Source organism: Schistocerca gregaria, chromosome 2 (genome assembly GCF_023897955.1).
Source record: "Schistocerca gregaria isolate iqSchGreg1 chromosome 2, iqSchGreg1.2, whole genome shotgun sequence".
Lineage (NCBI taxonomy): Eukaryota > Metazoa > Arthropoda > Insecta > Orthoptera > Acrididae > Schistocerca > Schistocerca gregaria.
Genome location: NC_064921.1, coordinates 489,352,506 through 489,374,016, shown reverse-complemented (window position 1 = coordinate 489,374,016; position 21,511 = coordinate 489,352,506). Strand labels below are relative to the sequence as shown.

Here is a 21,511-nt window from a genome sequence, read left to right as displayed (position 1 = left end):
GCCATCACCTCCGGGTCCACAAGAGCATGTTACCTCTGCCAGAGCTGTGAAGACGGTTTGTCTCCTTGCTGCCCATCATAGATGATAGGCCATGAAGTGTTCGCAGGGGAATGATACAAATATTTGAAGATAATCACATGCACCTTAGCATGTTTTGGAGAGATCAAAATCAAGTCACTGATCAAATCTGTATGTTCTTGTAGGTGGCCTATTAGACATATGAATATGGTGTCATCATTGAGGATGCAACATACATCCAGGATATTGTCAACCAATGCCAAACATATTTTCATATTGTCTTCAAGCAGCTGAGATTGCTTTGTGAAATGTCTGACATGATCTTGTTACACTCATGATGGGGAACCAAGTGTAGACTGGGGTGGGGGCAGACTGGCAGCCTGACACTGTACTGTGATCGTGTCCTCAGTGAAGCATCACCTGAGACCTTGTTGAAGATGTGGGCTAGGAGATGCTGCACAGGTAACACAGTGTGGTTGATGCAGTTGAAGATATGAGTTGCCCAGCTGGAATTGCCATAACTACTGAGAATCAGCTTGAATCCATCAGCTGTAAGCATTCTTGAAACAAAATATGGAAATGTGGTTCCTGCATGAAACACATCTCTTGGCAGTTGTGACAAGATACCCAAAGGTGGGGAAGAATGTACAGATACAGCTAAAAATACATTACATTTGTGTTTAAACAGCACTTGTTCCTGAGGTGCAATGTTCACAGGATAGGTAATGATAGAAGCTGTGTGTGGTGGCAGTCTAACCTGTTGATGAGCATGTGCCAACATGTCTTGGCACAGGGCTTGATGATGCTGTGACAGTACTTGCACAGACAAACACAGTTGTGAAACATGTCTAAAGTAAAAGTAGGAAAGAGAACACCTGTGGTAAAAACAATCCATTGTCCAACACTGTTTATCAATATCATATATAAAAATAATGGTGTGCATCATATGGATGCAGCATGGAGTGGTATGTGGTGAGCACACTGCTATCCCTGCTGTTTTGCAGACTTTCCAGACCATGGAGCTGCTACTACTCAGTGAAGTAGCCACTCACTTAGCATCACGAGGCTGAGTGCATCCCATACCAATCTTCTCCTGAAGGAAAAATCCTTGGTAGTCCTGGAAATTGAATCCAGATCCTCCGCATGACAGCTGACAGCCATCTATGCTGACCATCAGCTATGGAGGGAGACGGATATAGATAGATATTATAATTGAAATATCCACTTTAAGGCCAAATGTTTCTGAAATGATTTGTCTAAAACTAAGAAATAAAATAGATTAGAGGAACATTGACACATTTTTGAATGCAGCCTGAAAATATACGCTAATACTTCTTAAAATTTTAAGTGAGAAATTTGACTTTTAAATTCTCAATTGGCACCTCATTCGCTGTAAGTGATTTTGAACACAATTCAAAGGTGAATCAAATTTTTCTCTAATCTATTTTATTTCTTAGTTTTAGACTATTCATTTCACAAAACATTTGTCTTTTCTTTATTTTACTTATTTGCTTATCTTTTATTTTCAATCTTTGTTCAGAAAGCAAGAAATCTGTAAAACATGTATCAGTAATCTTTTATTATTATGAGTATATAGTTTAATCCAATTTTTTACACAGAGAACCAGGCCTTGAAAATGTGAACTTTTTAAAACTTCATTTACTTGGCTAACTGCAGCTGTTTGTGAGATATTTCAGTTTTCTCTTGAATCCCTGTTTAAGTCTTTTAATAATTCCCTGCTACTTATCCATTTCCCACTCTTCGTTTGGCTGTGAATATTTGGACAAAAATTTTCCCTCCAGCAACCAATCAAGCTTTTTCTTAATAACAAAAATTACTTTCAAGCAGTTAAATACTTTTTTCTGAAGTTGAACTCATGCTGTCCCATTTGTCTACGTCCAACTTGTTTCATAACAAAAATCTGGAAAAAAAATTCTCTCAAATCATCGACTAAGTTGTTCTTAGTTTTCCTGATTATTCTCAAGCAGTAAAACTTTTTTGCTTCAAAACTAGACACATCATGCTTATCAATTTGGTATGCCATCTGTACGCCCTCCACTCATCATTTGGCTATGAAAATTTGGATAAAAATCGGTTATGTAATTTAGTAAGTCTTGTTTTCATTCTGCTCTAACATTAGACCAAAAATGAGCTCAGGAGCATTTGTAATAAGTATAACTGAATTGATCTGAAATAGGGAAGTGACCAGAACAGTGTAATTAGGCTCTTCTCAGTCTCTCAAATGGGAACTATCAACCACAAACAAAATAAGTCTTCAATGTACGTAACAGTCATCAGAATTATGATATCAGTCCATTACAGCTATTCTTAACTTGTTTAAAAAGTTGAGAGAGAGAGAGGGGGGGGGGGGACCAGACTAGAGAAACAAGAAAGAGGCAGGACAGGAATGAGGGGGAGAGCAGTTTTATTAATATACCACTAGTTAGTGATATGAAAATGTTTCTGCAGAATTGTCCTGATAAAAAATTCATAGTAGTTACATATGTCTGTGTCTTATAAAAATCTAACAATATTATGAAAGAAAAGTTGCTTCTGACCATATACCACAGATGCTGAGTCACAGATAGGTACAACAAAAAGACTGACAATTAAAGCTTTTGGCCATTAAGACCTTCATCAACAATAGATGACAGGCAAACCTACACACACTCACAAATACACTCACACAAATGCAACTCACACACATGACTGCAGTGTTAGGCAACTGAAACTACACTTATAATATCTAATAAATTACAAACCTGGAGTAAAGAAGCAGTTTACATGATGACCTTAAGATATATATAAAAAATAATTTATAACACATGCTTGCATTTCAGGATCATACATCTGCCTTTGTATGTGTTTGGGTGCCACATGTGGAACCTGAAAGTGAAGATGCTTTTCTAACAGAGGAGCCATGGGTGATAACATCAGAAAACCGATATAACCATGTGCCATATCTGACAGGTGCAACAAACTATGAACTGCTGATAAGAACGCAGGGTATGTAAATGAGATGTTTATATTTATCTGACTTAAGCAGGGTAACTTAACCTTTATGGTCATTCATTTACATAGAAACATTGAACAAATGCAAAATCAACAATTACTTATGTAGATTCGACATGAAAAACAAATGCAAACAAGGAGGTAATTTTTTTGAATTGAAATATGTTTTCTATGTTAAAAATACAATTCTTATTGATGCTATCCCACTTTACACCAGTACAAATTTTACAATGTTTTTTCAATGAGTGGATTCCATCCTTGACGTAATTTCTTCAGATTTGGTAAAGCTGTTAATTTAGAGTACCAAATCTAACAATAGAATAGATGTTTGAATAATCTGTATTTGTAATCCTTTGGATTTCTATTGACAAAGAACCACTGTGGACAAGCGCATGGATCTGATATAAAATTATTTATGTCATTAGAATTTCTAGTTTTCCATTTATTTCGTTGTCCACAATGTCTGTACACTAATTCAAGTTATTGCTTCACCCTTTCAAAATTAAACTATAAGAAGTAACCCTTTAGCACTCTATAAAATAATTGCCATAATCTAACCATTAAATGAAATGGACTTTGCCCCTTTTGATTCACAGATGTTGACTTCTATCCATTGCTTTGATTCTTGCTCCACTTCTTGTGTAAAATTTTAAATCTACATCACATCCACAGTAGCAAACTGGTTCACATAAGCAGCTGGAGTCTTTTAGAAATGTTCTAAACATTAGTGAGAAATGAATTTTTGCATTTGCTTATTGCAGAATTCAAAAAATTTGACATCCATCTTATTCAAAGGTTTAATCAATTGCAAATCCAGGATGGATAATGACAGCGTTATAAACAGGACAGACTGCTAATCAGCATGTAGAGGAGATGTTGAGTTTCAGACAGGCATAACAAAAAGACTGCCCTATAAGTGAGATTTTGGCTGAAAGGCCTCCTGATACAGAAAACATACACACATTCACAAAATCATGATTCACACACTCATGAGTATCTCTGGCCCCTGAGGCTGGACTGTGACCAGCTATGCCTGATGTACAAAGCAAAATGGGTGCTGAGGGTATGGATGAGGCTGGGGCAGGATAGTAGGGTGCGGATAGGAGAGCATAGTGCTGCTTTTGGGAGCATGCAGGGACATATTGGGGATGTGGTAGGGCTGCCAGGTACAGTTGGGAGGTTGGAGATAGGTGGAAGGGGATGGGAGGGGGGGGGGGGGGAGGAGAGAAGAAGAGAAGGGAAAAAAGGACAGAGTCAGAGTAGTGGGTGTGTTAGTGTAGTGGAATAGATGCCTGTGTAGTGCTGAAGTGGGAGCAGGGAATAGGATAGGTGGGTGAAGGACCATGGCTAGCAAAGGTAGAGGCCAGGGAAATTACAGGAACATATTATATACTGCATGGAGAATTTCTGCCTACACAGTTCAGAAAAACTGGTGTTGATAGGTTGGATACAGATGACACAGGATGTGAAGCAGTCATTGAAGTGAAGCATGTTGAATCGAGCAGCATGTTCAGCAACTGGGCAGTCCAGCTGCCTCTTGACAACAGTTTGTCAGTGGCCATTAAGTGGATAGATAGCTTGTTGGCTGTCATGCCCATGTTGAACAGAGTACAGTGGTTGCAGCTTATTTGTAGATCATGACTGCTTTCACATTTACCCCTGCCTTTTGTTGGAGAAGTAGTGGTGGGAGGATGTATGGGACAGGTCTTGCACCTGTGTCTATGACTGGGGTATGATAGATGGGGCAAGGGGTTGGGAGCAAGAGTGGAGTAAGAATGGAGAAGTATGTTGTTTAGGTTTGGTGGGCAGTGAAACAGCGTGGTGAGTAGGAATGAAGAAGGATATTGTGTAGTTTTGGGGGTTGTGAAGTACCATGGTGGGAGGGTTTGGAAGGATAGTGATTAGGATGTTCCTCGTTTCAGGTAATGATAAGCATTAGTTGAAATACTGTCAAAGAATATGATTCAGTTGATCTAATTGTGGGTGGTACTGAGTCACAAGCAGAGTGATCTTTTGTGGCTGGATAGTGGGAATGTGGGAGGTAGTAGATGACTGAAGAGATAAGGCACAGGAAATTTGTTTTTGTAAAATGCTGGGAGGGTAATTTTCATCTGTGAAGACCTCAGTGAGACTGTTGGTATATCTGGGAAGGGACTGCTCATCACTATAGATGCAATGGCCATAGGTGGCTAAGCTGTGCGGAAGGGACTTCTGAATGGGTGGCAGCTATTGAAGTGGAGGTATTGCTGGTGGTTGATGTTGACCTTCATCGCAAAGATGGCTTCATCAGTACCTCTGTTCATCAGACCTACCAACCACCAGCAATACCTCCACTTCAACAGCTGCCACCCATTCCATACCAGGCTGACACTTCTATACAGACTAACCACCCATGACCATCACATCCGTAATGACAAGTAGTTCCTCTCTAACTACACCAAGGCTCTACTGAAGCCTCCTAACCTTGTGCAGCAACAGATCACTTGTGCCTTGCCTCTCCAGTCATCTATCACCTTCGACATTAGCACTGTACATCAACAGAGGACCACTCCCTGCATGACTCAGAACCAGCCATGACTAGAGCAGCTGAATCACATTCTCAGCCAGGATTTTGACTACCTCTATTGTGTCCTGTAATGAGAAAAATCCTACTGACCATTGTTATTATCCCTCCCACAGTTGAAGTCTGCTGTCCACCAAACATAAACAATATCCTTTCCCATCTCCACTTCAACCCTGTTCCCAACCCCTTGCCTCATGGCTCACAGTACTGTTAATAGACCTAGATGCAAGTCCTGTCCAATATATCTTCTCACATTGAACTAATGTAGGTGGTATGAGTCAGATCAGATATAGTTCCTTGAGCAAAAGTATTGTCTGGGCTCAAAAATTTTGCATTGACAGACACTTTGCAATGTGTTCATGTACAAACAATTATGGTCAGAATGCAGAAAAATACATTTACTGTATGTTTATTACAATAGATTACAGATAAAACTACATGAATTCATGCTCATGAAACTGATTCAAGACTTGTGCTCGACTAACACAAGTTTGCAGTAATTAGTCTATGGAAATAAATTGGTTTTTGCATCAGGAATTTTATGAAACATGTACTGTAAGCAACTGAGTTATCACATTCTTTATCTGCTTCACAATTACATTATGACTTGTGATACAAACTTGATTTCCGCATTTTTAGTTTGCTATCATTTTGACTACTGCTTTTCTGTATTCTTCTTCACAAGCAATAATCTCAGTGTGCATTTACATTTGGTTTTATATAACAGGAATTTACAATGCAAATTTTTCACAGGTTGAAACTTCCTGGCAGATTAAAACTGTGTGCCCGACTGAGACTCGAACTCGGGACCTTTGCCTTTCGCGGGCAAGTACTCTACCAGCTGAGCTACCGAAGCATGACTCACGCCCGGTACTCACAGCTTTACTTCTGCCAGTACCTCGTCTCCTATCTTCCAAACTTTACAGAAGCTCTCCTGCGAACCTTGCAGAACTAGCACTTCTTTTCATAGTCTGATTAAATATACACTCCTGGAAATGGAAAAAAGAACACATTGACACCGGTGTGTCAGACCCACCATACTTGCTCCGGACACTGCGAGAGGGCTGTACAAGCAATGATCACACGCACGGCACAGCGGACACACCAGGAACCGCGGTGTTGGCCGTCGAATGGCGCTAGCTGCGCAGCATTTGTGCACCGCTGTCGTCAGTGTCAGCCAGTTTGCCGTGGCCTACGGAGCTCCATCGCAGTCTTTAACACTGGTAGCATGCCGCGACAGCGTGGACGTGAACCATATGTGCAGTTGACGGACTTTGAGCGAGGGCGTATAGTGGGCATGCGGGAGGCCGGGTGGACGTACCACCGAATTGCTCAACACGTGGGGCGTGAGGTGTCCACAGTACATCGATGTTGTCGCCAGTGGTCGGTGTAAGGTGTACGTGCCCGTCGACCTGGGACTGGACCGCAGCGACGCACGGATGCACACCAAGACCGTAGGTTCCTATGCAGTGACGTAGGGGACCGCACCGCCACTTCCCAGCAAATTAGGGACACTGTTGCTCCTGGGGTATCGGGGAGGACCATTCGCAACCGTCTCCATGAAGCTGGGCTACGGTCCCGCACACCGTTAGGCCGTCTTCCGCTCACGCCCCAATATCGTGCAGCCCACCTCCAGTGGTGTCGCGACAGGCGTGAATGGAGGGATGAATGGAGACGTGTTGTCTTCAGCGATGAGAGTCACTTCTGCCTTGGTGCCAATGATGGTCGTATGCGTGTTTGGCGCCGTGCAGGTGAGCGCCACAATCAGGACTGCATACGACCGAGGCACACAGGGCCACCACCCGGCATCATGGTGCGGGGAGCGATCTCCTACACTGGCCGTACACCTCTGGTGATCGTCGAGGGGACACTGAATAGTGTACAGTACATCCAAACCGTCATCGAACCCATCGTTCTACCATTCCTAGACCGGCAAGGGAACTTGCTGTTCCAACAGGACAATGCACGTCCGCATGTATCCCGTGCCACCCAACGTGCTCTAGAAGGTGTAAGTCAACTACCCTGGCCAGCAAGATCTCCGGATCTGTCCCCCATTGAGCATGTTTGGGACTGGATGAAGCGTCGTCTCATGCGGTCTGCACGTCCAGCACGAACGCTGGTCCAACTGAGGCGCCAGGTGGAAATGGCATGGCAAGCCATTCCACAGGACTACATCCAGCATCTCTACGATCGTCTCCATGGGAGAATAGCAGCCTGCATTGCTGCGAAAGGTGGATATACAATGTACTAGTGCCGACATTGTGCATGCTCTGTTGCCTGTGTCTATGTGCTTGTGTTTCTGTCAGTGTGATCATGTGATGTATCTGACCCCAGGAATGTGTCAATAAAGTTTCCCCTTCCTGGGACTATGAATTCACGGTGTTCTTATTTCAATTTCCAGGAGTGTATATATTAAGCACCTAATTTCGTCAGAAGCCCACAATCTTCCATAAATGTGGCAAGTGTTGGCCAATACTATTAAAAGTTTGCATGTGTATAACATTACATAATGGTATCACAACTAATGATATATTTGACATTGATCTGTTCATTTGATACTGTCAAATTCTGCTACATTCCATACCGCCCCAGAGTATTGCACATAGGAAATATGAGTGAGACTCTGCATTCATCAGGATAGGAAGCTTTTTATACAAAGTGATCACAGTGTTTGCATCAGGAACACGTGTCTTTTCTACATCAGAAGCAGTTTGATGATTTCATTTCAGTTATAGCAACCCTCAGTTCCTCCTTGAACATTATTCCCTTAAACTGGTGAGACTTGATACAAGAAACCTTCAGATAGTACAACATATTAGTCAGCAACATCACTAACTGTTTTACTATTTATTGTCTCATGAGATCTACTATTACGAACCTATCAGGAGTAATTAGTATAGTTTTTAGATTAACAAAGACTCACAGTAAAGGCATTACACACTTTCATTATCTTCCCAGATACAAATGCATATTACATGACACAAATGGACATTACATACCACAGTACAGAATAAAATTCCTTAGCATAAAGAACTTCATCATAACCATCATCTCAAAAGTGCTACAGTACAGCCTATACTTAATCAATATTTCGTTAAAACATGAAGGAAATGCCTACATTTCATCATCACAGCATGTAAAGACCTATTTCAACAAAACATCAGAGAACTCACAGTCAGCTCTCATATTTCAACAAAAATGCTAAAGCTGTTATTTCCATATTACAATATAGTTTGACTATAGAGTGTCAATTTTCAAATCATAATCATCCAGCACATGTTCAATACTCTCAACCTCATGCTAGCATTTTTCTAATGTTGGTCCATTTTATGCTTAAAGTTGCCCATTAAAACATTTCAGCTTCCTCAACCAAATTATAACATTTCAGCTCCTCAACACCAAATTAAAACGTTGCATTAGGAGGTGCCTGCTTCGTGCAAAAGGTCTTGAGTTCATATTGTCGACAACAAGTAATTCTTCATTACAGACGTTTATTTACAAACAGCACTGACAGACTTCACAGACTCAACAACTGACTCCCAGAGCTAACCGCACTGCATATCCGAACTGGCAACTGACAACTCCTAGGTGTATTAATATCTTTCCAAACAATGAGAGTCTTTGACAATGTTTTGTTTATAATACGATAGCAATTCATGACTTAAAACTAAATTAGACATTACAGAATTTTAGTACAGATTAAAGTAAGTAAAAGGATCAGTACATATAAATTCTTACAAGCATAATTTCCAAATTGATTTTATAACTTTTTTCTACCAGCTTCTGGATAATCTTCACCAGATTTGTACCGATGTTTCCAGAAATATCTTGACATTTGATTCTGGATATTTCTTGAGTGATTTAGAACAACTATTTATGTGCAAAATGATTTAAATCGTGTTTCAAAACGCAAATAAATCTCCCCAGCAATATTTCCCGATACAAATCGTCCTCCGAAATCAGGCCATGAAACAGTTTTCACAAGTTTTCGCATTTTTGCGATCATAATATAGAATTTCTCCATAGAAAGTTCCAGAAGTGTGCATTAAACGTTCATTTACAGACTTTCTCTTTAGCTGGTGAGTTTTTAAAAATATCTTGTCCATATTATACGAAATAATTTAGCTCAAAACTGATAATTTATACAATTAATCAGAGCTACAGCAAACAGTGAGTCTTTCTTTTACAAAATGAAATATAATTACAAAATTGAATGAAAATAGGTTACTAACACTAATATTTATTTACATTAATTCTATTTTTGTTCTTTCTGTGCAAAATGTCCTAATATTGACACAGTACAATATTTAAACATCACCAAAGTTTCCCTTTACATTTTGCATATCTGTATCGACATCCCCTAAAAGTCTACAGTATCGAATACTTCAATATGTCCCAATATGTCCTGCAATGTTACACCATGTATGACGGTTCTCACTTGTCATAGTATTCAAAAATTGTGAATGGTCTGAATATTGATTGCCTCACTCTAAGTTACTCTCTTTTCATAATAAACTCCTTACCAATGCTTTCATTGTAATAGCATTATTCACATGCTGACTACATCTACATGACTACTCTGCAATTGACATTTAAGTGCTTGGCAGAGGGTCCATCGAACCACAATCGCACTATCTCTCTACCATGCCACTCCCGAACAGCGCGCGGGAAAAACGAACACCTAAACCTTTCCGTTTGAGCTCTGATTCCTCTTATTTTATTTTGATGATCATTCCTACCTATGTAGGTTGGGCTCAACAAAATATTTTCACATTCAGAAGAGAAAGTTGGTGACTGAAATTTCGTAAATAGATCTCGCCGCCACGAAAAACGTCATTGCTTTAATGGCTTCCATCTCAACTGACGTATCATATCTACCACACTCTCTCCGCTATTATGTGGTAATACAAAACGAGCTGCCCCTTTTTGCACGCTTTCGATGTCCTCCGTCAATCCCATCTGGTAAGGATCCCACACCACGCAGCAATATTCTAACAGAGGACGAACAAGTGTAGTGTAAGCTATCTCTTTAGTGGACTTGTTGCATCTTCTAAGTTTCCTGATAATGAAACGCAACCTTTGGCTCGCCTTCCCCACAATATTATCTATGTGGTCTTTCCAGCTGAAGTTGTTTGTAATTCTAACTACTGACATTGAAAATAACAGTAGCAAACCAACAATTCTTTCTAATTACAAATATTGCATGTAAGTTTCCCAAATAGACCCAAAATTTATTTTTCTGCAAATTCTGTAATCAGACAGCACACAAACCTAAAGCTTCTCTAATATCATTACTTGTAAAAATTTGTTGTCCTTCAAAAATAACCAAAAATATTCATTCTCAAAGTGCAAAACAGTTTCTTCATTACAAAGCATAAATGTAAAAATATCTGTTCACCATAGCAGCATAAAGTGCTATAAGTTTATCCTTATTGTAAGTACTCTCTGATTGTTCCTGATATACATCAATGACTTTCCCAGTAGTGTTACTCATGGTGAAAAAATTCTCTTCGTTGCTGACACCAATATTGTAATCACTGAGAAAACAAGAGAACTCCTTGCTGAGAAAGCAAATGAAACTCGTAAGGAAGTTTATGATTACTCAATAAGCAATAAAGTGACATTGAACATAAAGAAAATTAATACCATGAATTTCAGTTTGAAGAGGAAAAATGACAATGTTAAATTAAAAGTAGATGGCACCTCTATAGACTGTGTAACAAAAGCAAAATGTCTAGGAATGAATATTGATTCTCAGTTGAAGTGGTGTGAACACACAAAGGTACTTGCAAACAGAATGTCATCAGCATGTTATGCCTTTAGTATCCTATCATCGGTGTGTAGCCTACAGTGTCTTTTAGTTACATATTATTTATATGTACACTCAATTCTTAGCTATGGCATTATTTTTTGGGGAACAAATGCACAAAATATGAACACAATTTTCAAACTCCAGAAAGAGCCATAAGAATAATAACCAAAAATACTAGTTGAGCTCATTTTAAAGATCTGTTCAAAACACTGGGGATTTTAACTGCTCCACATGAATACATTTACCAGTCAGTTGTACATATCAAAATTCATATTGGTAATTACTGCACAAACAACTCCGTCCATGACCATGCAACAAGAGATAGACTCAACTCACATTTACCAAGAAAAAATAAACATAAAACTCAAAATAGCATTTTCTACCAAAGAATAAAACTGATTTAAGAAGTTGCAAAAACACACTTATTTAAAAAGGCAGATAAAAAGTACCTCTTATGCAATACATTTTAAACGTTGAAGGATTACTTAGATAAAACAGAGGAGTTTGATAAAAAAATGTTATGCAAATAAATAAGAATAATAATGATTATAAAATATCCAACATTCCATATAACACCTGCACTTTATGTTTTTTTTCCTTTCTAGAAATACTTACCCCCAAGCTATGCATACCACAATACTAACACCTCTTCCTCTTTCTGGGCTCAACATCTCACTGATTATGGAGAGATGTTGACTTAGTTTTTCAGGATAGCAAATGGGAAGACGCAGTACAGAAAATGGCCCAGAGATCACCAGTGTGTGTGTGTGTGTGTGTGTGTGTGTGTGTGTGTGTTTAGTGAGTGAAGTGTTATGAAACAATGTGCGTATAGTGTCTGCAGTGACTGATAGTGAGGTATGACTGAACGGTGTGGCATTATTTCATAAGTTACTTGTAAAAAAAGATTTGTATACCAGTAGTAAATCTAATGATTATCTCTAACTAGAAGTCTGTAAATATATGTGTATTCAAATTAACTTATTTAAAATTGATCTAAATTTGTAAATACTTTGACATGTCCTATATCCTTGTAAAAAGAGACCTATGGATGAATAAAGCTGCTGCTGCTACTACTGCTGCTACTACTACTACTACTACTGTTCTCATGATGCAATAGTACCACTGCACATCAACAACACCAGCTGCCTACACCATCTACACATTTACATCATCCAGGCACTTTTCCTCCTTTCATTGTCTTTTACACTTCCTATAATTCATCCAGGTTAGGTCAATCTTGACATAATCTACTTCCCCAGGCTCCTCATTTTCTTCTTCTGTATTTCCATAAGTGTTTAGTAACTCTCCAAAATATTCCTTCCATATGTCCATGATTTACTGCACATTCTCAGTGTAATTTCCTTCTTCATTGGTCATACTGACATTTTCCATAATGTCTCTCTTCTTAGGTTGGTTGGTTGGTTAATTTGGAGGAGGGGGCCAAAAAGTAAGGTCATCGGTCCCATTGGATTAGGGAAGGATGGGAAAGGGTGTTGGCCATGCTCTTTCAAAGGAACCATCGTGGTATTTGCCTGAAGATAGTAGAGAAATCACACAAAACCTAAATCAGGTTTGAACCATTGTCCTCCTGAATGCAAGTTCAGTGAGCTAACAACTGTGCCACCTCATCCGGTCTCTTCTTAGGCTTAACCATTCCATAGAGGACCTTCTTAATGCCCTCCGTATCCTCTTCCATCATATTTATTCACTCTTACATCTATTTCCTCTTCTTGTCAGTGTATTCTTTACTTGCTTGCTCTAATCGCTCATGAAACCAAGCATGGAATGCATAGTTTTTCTGTTCTACTTCCACCTTTACTCCTTCATTTCATTAGGGAGTTCCTTTCTATCTTTTTGTATCACTGGTTCTTCCACACACTTTGTCTGCTGTCTTCAGTTTGAAAGTTCCCCATTCCGCCTCTGCTGACTTCATTTCATCCCATGGTATTTTCCTCTTTAATATTTTCGAAAATACTTCTTTGCACTTCTCTTCTTTCAACTTTCATGTTCTTGTTCTTTGTCTTTCTGCTTGCTCTTCCTCTCTAATTCCAGTATCCATCACTACTAAAAGATGGTAATCACTATCTACAGTTTCAAAAGATATTTACCTTGACATCTGTGTCTGTTATCCTTGCACTCAGGCTGTACATTAGTTAGTTTACCATATATTAACTAAAAAAATCACCTTATGACTTTCCTTCTTCTTACACCAAGTGTTGCTAACTGCTAGCACATTCACTTTATAAAATTATGATAGTTTTCGTCTTTCCTCTTTTCTCTTTTACCATCTTTCCACTACCAGTACTTCCTTATAACCTTATTTTTCCTTGGTCATATATGTATTTATTTTTGCACTTCTCACTGTCTTATTTTCTGTTATTTGGCTCTGTGTGTCCTGTTCGAAAGGCTCCTCTTTTGCAGGACATCCAACTTGTGGTGAACAAATTTCAGGTTTCCAACCTGGTGGCAGCATTTAACTACTGCAATGTTTTGAAGATTGCCATACTCATCATCTTTGCCAGAAGAAGATGAGTATGACACTCTTCAAAATGCCATGGTACTGTCACCTGGCTGGAAACGAAAGAGTTTTTCTTCAACAGTACATTCTGGAAAAACCTACATTCACAAACTGAACTTGTGGTGCATATGTGTGCACACTTTCAATATCCTTCCCTTCCACATTTACTCTGACCTCTCCCATGCTGTCAGTTATTCCCTTCACCTCCTCTTTCAACACTGCTCTTATAACTACAGTTACTTCACGTAACCATTTCACCAAGTTTCCTTCTTCATCATTTTCACTTCAGTACAGCCTAGATCCATTCCTCAGTTTCCCATTTCCTTAACCTTTTTGCCTGGTTCCTGGGTTTCTAACAATCGTAGGCTACGCAATCTCCTCAACTTCAAGTCTACCACTTCTTCAACCTTCCTGTCAGTGTTTGTACATTCAGTGTACCAAATTGTAATCCTCTGGAGGCAGCTGGATCATCTCTCATTACACTCTTAACTAATGTTAATTGGAAATAAAGTTTTGGTATTCCAGGCAATTCTTTTCTTACAACACAGTTGACTTGAGTTATGTGTAGTACGATATATGTCCTCATTGGGCCTGTATTTAAATTTACACTCCGATGAGAATTCATGTTTGTTTAAGATATTTTAGCAATCATTTTAGTTATTTGGAGTACCATATATGTCCTCCTTGGGCCTGAATTTAAAGTTACACTTTACTGAGTATTCATGTTTAAGATATTTTAACAATCATTTTCTTTATGTCTTTCTGACTTTATGTTTCCTCTTGGTTTTAAGTTTATCTTCTGTTGGCTCAACAGAATTTGTGATGCACTGCTTATTTCAAAATGTTGATTTCCTTTTTTTATTTTGTGACATTTCATAATAATGTATACATATGTTATTGCAGAAAGTCGAAAATGAAATTTCATGCCTATTGCAGTTCTTGTAATGTGGACTACAAAGTTATGATAAACATATGATGTGATAAATTAACTTTTATTTGCAGAGGGTGGGTTGTTTGCAACTGAGGAAGGTGTAAAGGATTTGAATGATAACTTTGATGATTATATTGCTCATGAACTCAGGCTTCCTAGTAAAGAAGAGCAGCTGAAAGCATCAGCACAGATTCGGCAGTTTTTCTTTGGTGACAGTGAAATTACTTTAGAATCTAATGACTCAATTGCAACGGTAAGATTTACTAATAAACATATTTAATAAACTAAATTTCTTGTTTTTTATTTGATTACAATTGTACAAAGAAATAAACCACACAGCTCTTATGCATGCACCTCTTCATGGCTTCTTTTGCACATGTTGTTTGGAGAAAAAGTTGCTTCCTGCATTATGAGTCAGAAGGAAGTGGAATATGGCCCACATATTGCTGGCAACAAGGAAAATACCACTAATACATTGTGCTTGTTGCAGAGATAAAATGTGTTTATTACAAAGATTGAAATAACATACACAGCTGATGAATATATAAATATTTATTATAAACTTGAAGTCCTATACATTTCGACAGATGTCTTGTTCAACACATAATTACTCATTTGAGGCCTGCAATTTGGCCACCTTTCTTAGCCCAGTAAGGATGTATGTTTAGAAAAGAATTAGATGTATATTTTAAGGTACCAGTTACTTATGTCTCACATTCCTAGCAATTAAGAATCAGCGACTCAACATCTCCACTATATGGTGAGTAGCAACTTTCCTTCTCACAATATTGTTACATTCCACATTGTATTTTCCATGGTTTGATTTTTGGATTATATTGTTTCCCATATTGCTTTCAGCATATAGTATGAGGTTAAATAAGTATTTTGTTTGTCACAGCTGGTATCAGATCTCATGTTTGTTGAAGGAGTACACACCGTAGTGCAAAACATGAGTAAAGATTCTGCATATCCAGTTTACTATTATGAGTTTTCCTTCTATGGACCACTCAGTGAATTTCCTGACTTCCCAGGTAAAAATATTATCATGACTAAAAGTCTTATTGCCACCTGAAATCAGTTTTTATACAATTTTTCATGCAGTACAGTAACTCCTCTAAAAAGTCTTCAACATAACAATAACACCAATTACTATGTTCCACAGGAGCTTGCCATGGAGATGATAGAAGATATATGAGTAATTATGCAAGTCTTGAGTCTGATTCTGCTGGATATAGAACTGGAATTCGGCTGTTACAGATGTGGTCCAATTTTGTGAAATATAGGTAAAATAATTATTTTTGCCAGTATCTGTTTTTTATAAAAACAAAGGAGGGGAGGAATAGAAGTTGAAACACACATTAGCACATCAGGCAAATAATATTGATTATGTACACCACAAGAAAAAAAAAAAAACAGTTTAATGGTTATTAACAATAAAAAATGTTAGATACATTGTTAGCCATTAAATATACAAGCACCATGCCTACAACAGTCTTCAATTTGGTGTGAAATCTACTACTTGCTTGACTGTGCAAAGGATTAGCACTTTGTTGAAACTGAGGACAGTATGGATATAAGGAAAGGAAAATCAGCAGATTACTCATTCATAAATCCCATTTATTGTTATGTATCGTGGAGAGACAAAAAAATCTACTCACCAAGTGGCAGCTGGAGAAAACACACGTAATAGTTATGGAAATGTGCAAGTTTTCACAGTGGACTCTCCCATTGGCAGAAGGGCTGAAGGGAAAGGAGGAGGGATGAAGGAAAAGGACTCACAAGGGTTAGGAAAAGGGGAAAGTTACATAAAAGTCATCCAGAACCATGGGTCAGTTCAGCTACAGTTACATTGACTTATTACGTATTTTAAATAATATAGATATTGTGCTACCTACCAGTTTTCTATTTTCTGAATTAATAAACTGGTTTGGTTATTCTATTGGCATACCTAAGATGTCCTTCTACGTTGGATCATACCTTCTGCTGTTTAATGTCCATTTCTTGTTCCTGAAAAGAAATGTTATTTTTCAGTAACTTCAGGTTAAAAAAACAACAGTCCTGTAGTTTTGTGGTTTATATCTCTTGTACACCGAGTATGCTCCTTTTTTATGCAAACCATGTTACAAATTGGTGTAAATGGTAATAAACTGTCCACTTTACTTGCTACTGGCACAGTGTGGACCAGAAATGAGCAGGAATTTTAAAATGTTGAACAATACTGATTTTTACACTGGATCAATATGTAATAGTCAGTAGGTGTAAGGCAACTGCTTTATTGATGTGTTTCGAATACACTGATCCTCAGAATATCTGGAGAAGGTTAAAAAAAATCAAGAGTAGCAAGGTAGTAGTAGCTGTAAGACAAGCAAGAAAATACAATAAAGAGTACATGAAAAATACAAACCAAGACAAGGTATAGAGCTAAATACAGGCTGTGTGGCGTCAAGTGAATATGTCACATACCAGGATGTAACTGAGTACACAAGGATTGACATTAATGTCCAAGATTAGAAAATGGTCAATAGGCGGGACTAGTGGTATCATAATGCAGCTTTGAATGCATGAGGAAAATATAATTTAAAATAAAGAGAAGAAGTAAAAATGATGGTCATACATATGACAAACCACAGAAAATAAAAGAAGAAAAAAAGCAGACATTACTCTTACAATGTTGTTAAAACAATATGATATATGTACTAATTGGAAATAGGGGAAGAAGAGGCATGGAGGATGAGCCATCAATGAAGAAGGATAAATTTGTTTTATTAAAGACATGATAACAACAAATAAAAAAGTAAAAAGATATAAAACATATTTAGAAAAAATTATGTTGTTTATAAAATATGTAGTAATGGTAAGACTAAAAATGTGATGTCATCAGAATTACTTGGAAATGGCAGTGTATATTGGATGTAGGTGTTTGTAAAAAGGTAACAGGTTTACAAGCAAATACAATAATTATTTTTTTTTGTATCATAAGTACAATATGAAGAAGCAAAGGGCTGGCTAAAGCAGTCTATTAGTCATCCAGTGTTGCATATTAAACTGGGAAAAAATAAGGGAAAATAGACAAACTGTAGGTGCTCCAATAATTATTTATTTTTTATTGTATCATAAATGCAATGTGAAGGTGCAAGGACTAAAGCAGTCTATTAGTCATCTAGCGTTCCATATTAAATTGGGCAATAAAAAAAGGGAAAATAGACATGCCTAGGTGCTAGCTGCTGAGTAAGAATGAAATACTTCAACATCAGCAAAAAATGAATCACACTGCATATGTGCACAAGTAGCAGGAATGGTGACATTGTACCATAAAGTGCATGACGAAAGATACAATCGTATTATAAAATATGATAAGACAAGACAAACAAAATTGCATAACAAATTGTAAAAGTCACTGATTATGCACAGTTAATAAATACCAAACTTATGCTGCAAGGAAAGGGGCCAATAATGAAACATCTCTAAACCATCAAGCCCCAATGACAGAAAATTAATGAGACCTGTGGGCTGGCAAGGGTGTAAAAGGGGAAGGTAAAAAGAAAAGGAATGTCATGTGGAAGTTTGCTCAGAAGACATGTGGGCAAACAATGATAGAGACCATCATGTTCAGAAATATTTTTTTGTTATTGCTTTTACATATTGTTCACTGCCATTTTGTGGGTTTAAGGACAAGTTGTCATTGCCTTTGCAGTATGGTTTGACTTGAATTTTGTTGTTGAAAATAATACAAAGCTGTTCATCATAACATCTCAGAGATCTTCATCAGTATTATCATATAGTAATAATCAATATTTAAATGACTATAAATAATAAGTCTCCAATTAAAAGTGCCAGTCCTTAGTAGCACTGCTGATAGCTCTTTTCTCAAACTAAAAATCTGCTCCTGCAGGTTATCATGAAACTACCAGTTCTGGAGTTTTATATGCTTTAGATCCACTCTTGTGCCACAACAATTTAACATAATATTCACTAACCTTTAGGGCCTGTATCTTAATACTCATTTTTGTAAATATGCACAGCCTTTTTTTCTCTCTTTCCATCATTTTAAATGTTCTACATATTAGATGCTGTCTATGTAAATGTATATGTTCATTTTTCAGTGATTTCAAAGCGAAGTTAGTAAAATAAATCTACTGATCTCTTTCTTTTTAGGTATTTGTGTCAAAATTTTCTATTTTATGTTTCTAAGTCTCATGTTTTGGTGGAAGCTACTGCTTGTGGGTTACTTCATACGTGCAGTTTAGCTAAAATTGCAGGATGTTCCTTTATTGGTAGTTTTTTAACTGTAGCCATAGTTGTTGAAATATTTGGAAGAATTATTTATTTGCAGAGATTCATTACCAGCATTGCTCTACTCAATGTAAATAATGAATTTGTGTTGAAGTTTGACAAATACTTTTAAAAAAGTAAGCTGTTATTTTTGTTATGTGCAGAACAAACACAATATAAATTTTAATTCTGTATTTTCAGTAATCCAACTCCATACACTGATGAGTTACTTACAGAAGAATGGAATATATTTGAGATAAATAATACAAATTATCTCGAAATTGCAAGTGATCTGCAGGCTGGTACAGGGCTCAACAAGGAACGAATGAATTTCTGGCATAGTGTGTTGCCATAGACCAGGCACTTTGTGATAGAGACATGTATGTGCAATGACAGAGAGAGATGCAATTGACAGTATCATACAGAAAATGATTATGACAGAGGCACAGGAGCTGTTAAATTGGAAAAAAATAGATGTCAAGGAAAATTTAACAAATGAGCAAATGTAAAATAAATTATGTCCTACCTTTTCTATAACCACCAATGGAGCTATTTCATGTACTTTGTAAAAGATAGGAATAAAAAATGAGATGAGGCTTAATACCATGTCAATCGTGATCCTGTTGGTGACACACTTATTTCACGTTGTAAGAACATTATTTGCTTGTGCTTTAGTTGACACTATAAACTTCTAAATTTTTCCGTATTGAGAGAAACAGATACACCAAAAGGATGCCAGCTGATTCAACATTCCAAGATTTCCCATTACATGGAATTATCATTTGAAAGCAAAAATAAGCAAGAGGCCCACAATTTAAACATGTCAACAAAGATTAAAAATAAAAAAGGAATAATTCACTAAATCTCACTGAATTGTTTTGAAAGGCAGTGGCCATCATTGCTTACATCATTTAAGAAATCCTTTATATATTTAGGAAGAGTTTTAAGTAACTATCTCCTGTCCTGTAGTGTGAAATATACCAAGGCCTAACAATTAATCAGCAAATACTCATCTTCATTTCTCGGTGATCTCAGCTGTAAAAGAATTTGTGATTTATCTCCTCCACAAAAATTTGATGCAAGTTGTTGAGTTGTTAACAGTGTAACTATAGATTTGGTGGCACTAAGAGAAATTTCAGGTAATTCAGGTTGAGACAATGTGCTCCTCCAAAATCACATGTATATTGCATAATACTGTAACATAACTGTCTCAAAAAGCCATTGGACACAATCATGTGTGCTTCATGACTACTTTTTTATATATTTGTAATAATTACTGCCTACATCATCCATTATTAGAAATGGAAAGTGTATGGATTACAGTCAAAATCTTGCTAGTGTACACAGACTGTCATCATTCAGTTACACATTAATTCATTACTTTCTCATTGCAAGAAAAAGTTTTACAGGGCTTTGAGTATTGAAATTTGTAAAATATGTTTGCTAACAATATTTTTTTATATAAAGTTGCTTATGTCATGAAAATTATTAGTTGGAAAGTGTTCCTAACATTTCTGTGAGATTATTACACAAATGCAAACAGAATGGTAATTTCAGTCCTTACAAAAACTATACAGCAATTGCAAAATGAGAACTGCTTATGTTTTTTGTTCAAGAACCAATTAGTAACAGTGGAACCAACACAGGAATACTTGTATGCTTCCTAAAGTCAGAATGAAATTAGTGACAGAACATGAATGAGTGTAATAAATTGAAATGTAAATGACAAGATAATTGAAATAGGTTACAAAATTTAGCCTGAACCCTGAGGTCAACACTTCGTGTCATACTTGTCCTAACAATTATGATATATTGGTACGTTTCAACACCCCCCTCCCAGAGTATTTTAGATGAGAATCAGATACAATACTCTGTCAAAATTAGAACTTCAGTCAATTGCCAGAAATATAGTAGTCAGCTAACTCTTATTCTGATCCAACAAAGTTACATTACAGTAAGGCAACAACTGTCCTTTACCATAGATTATCTAAAATAAACTTCCTTTCAAATTCCCTCAAATTTACAGTGTCTGCAAATAAGTTTTGAAATTAAAAACCTCTTAAAATGCAATGAAAATGAAACCTCTATTACAAATGCATCTCTCAACAAGCAAATGAACTGAAATATAAGTTTACAAGTGGGGCAGTGAGGCAATGTGCATTTACTATAGTAAAATGTGAAATATAAGTATAGTTAAAATACCATATTATTATTATTATTTCTTTCTTTCTTATCTCAGACGTTATGTCTGATCAAAAGTAGAAAGTGACGCGGACCTTGATCAAGCGTGACTTCCTTTTAACTGTACGGTATATGTTATATTTCATTTAGGAACTTTCGGGTAATTGAACATGTATCAATAATTACGGATTTCTGTAGTTGTAT

At 37.1% G+C, this 21,511-nt stretch overlaps 1 protein-coding gene across 1 annotated transcript in view; it reads left to right on the top strand.

The window, feature by feature from the left end:
* Positions 1–19,968, top strand: part of LOC126327647 (esterase FE4-like) — a 68,130-nt gene extending 48,162 nt beyond the window's left edge. The window contains exons 7-11 of the mRNA XM_049995905.1: positions 2,859–3,024; positions 14,926–15,107; positions 15,753–15,885; positions 16,017–16,137; positions 19,328–19,968. Of these exons, the coding sequence (XP_049851862.1) occupies positions 2,859–3,024; positions 14,926–15,107; positions 15,753–15,885; positions 16,017–16,137; positions 19,328–19,481 (756 nt within the window). The 3' untranslated portion in view covers positions 19,482–19,968. The remainder of the gene's footprint in view (positions 1–2,858; positions 3,025–14,925; positions 15,108–15,752; positions 15,886–16,016; positions 16,138–19,327) is intronic.
* Positions 19,969–21,511: the final 1,543 nt, after the last annotated feature.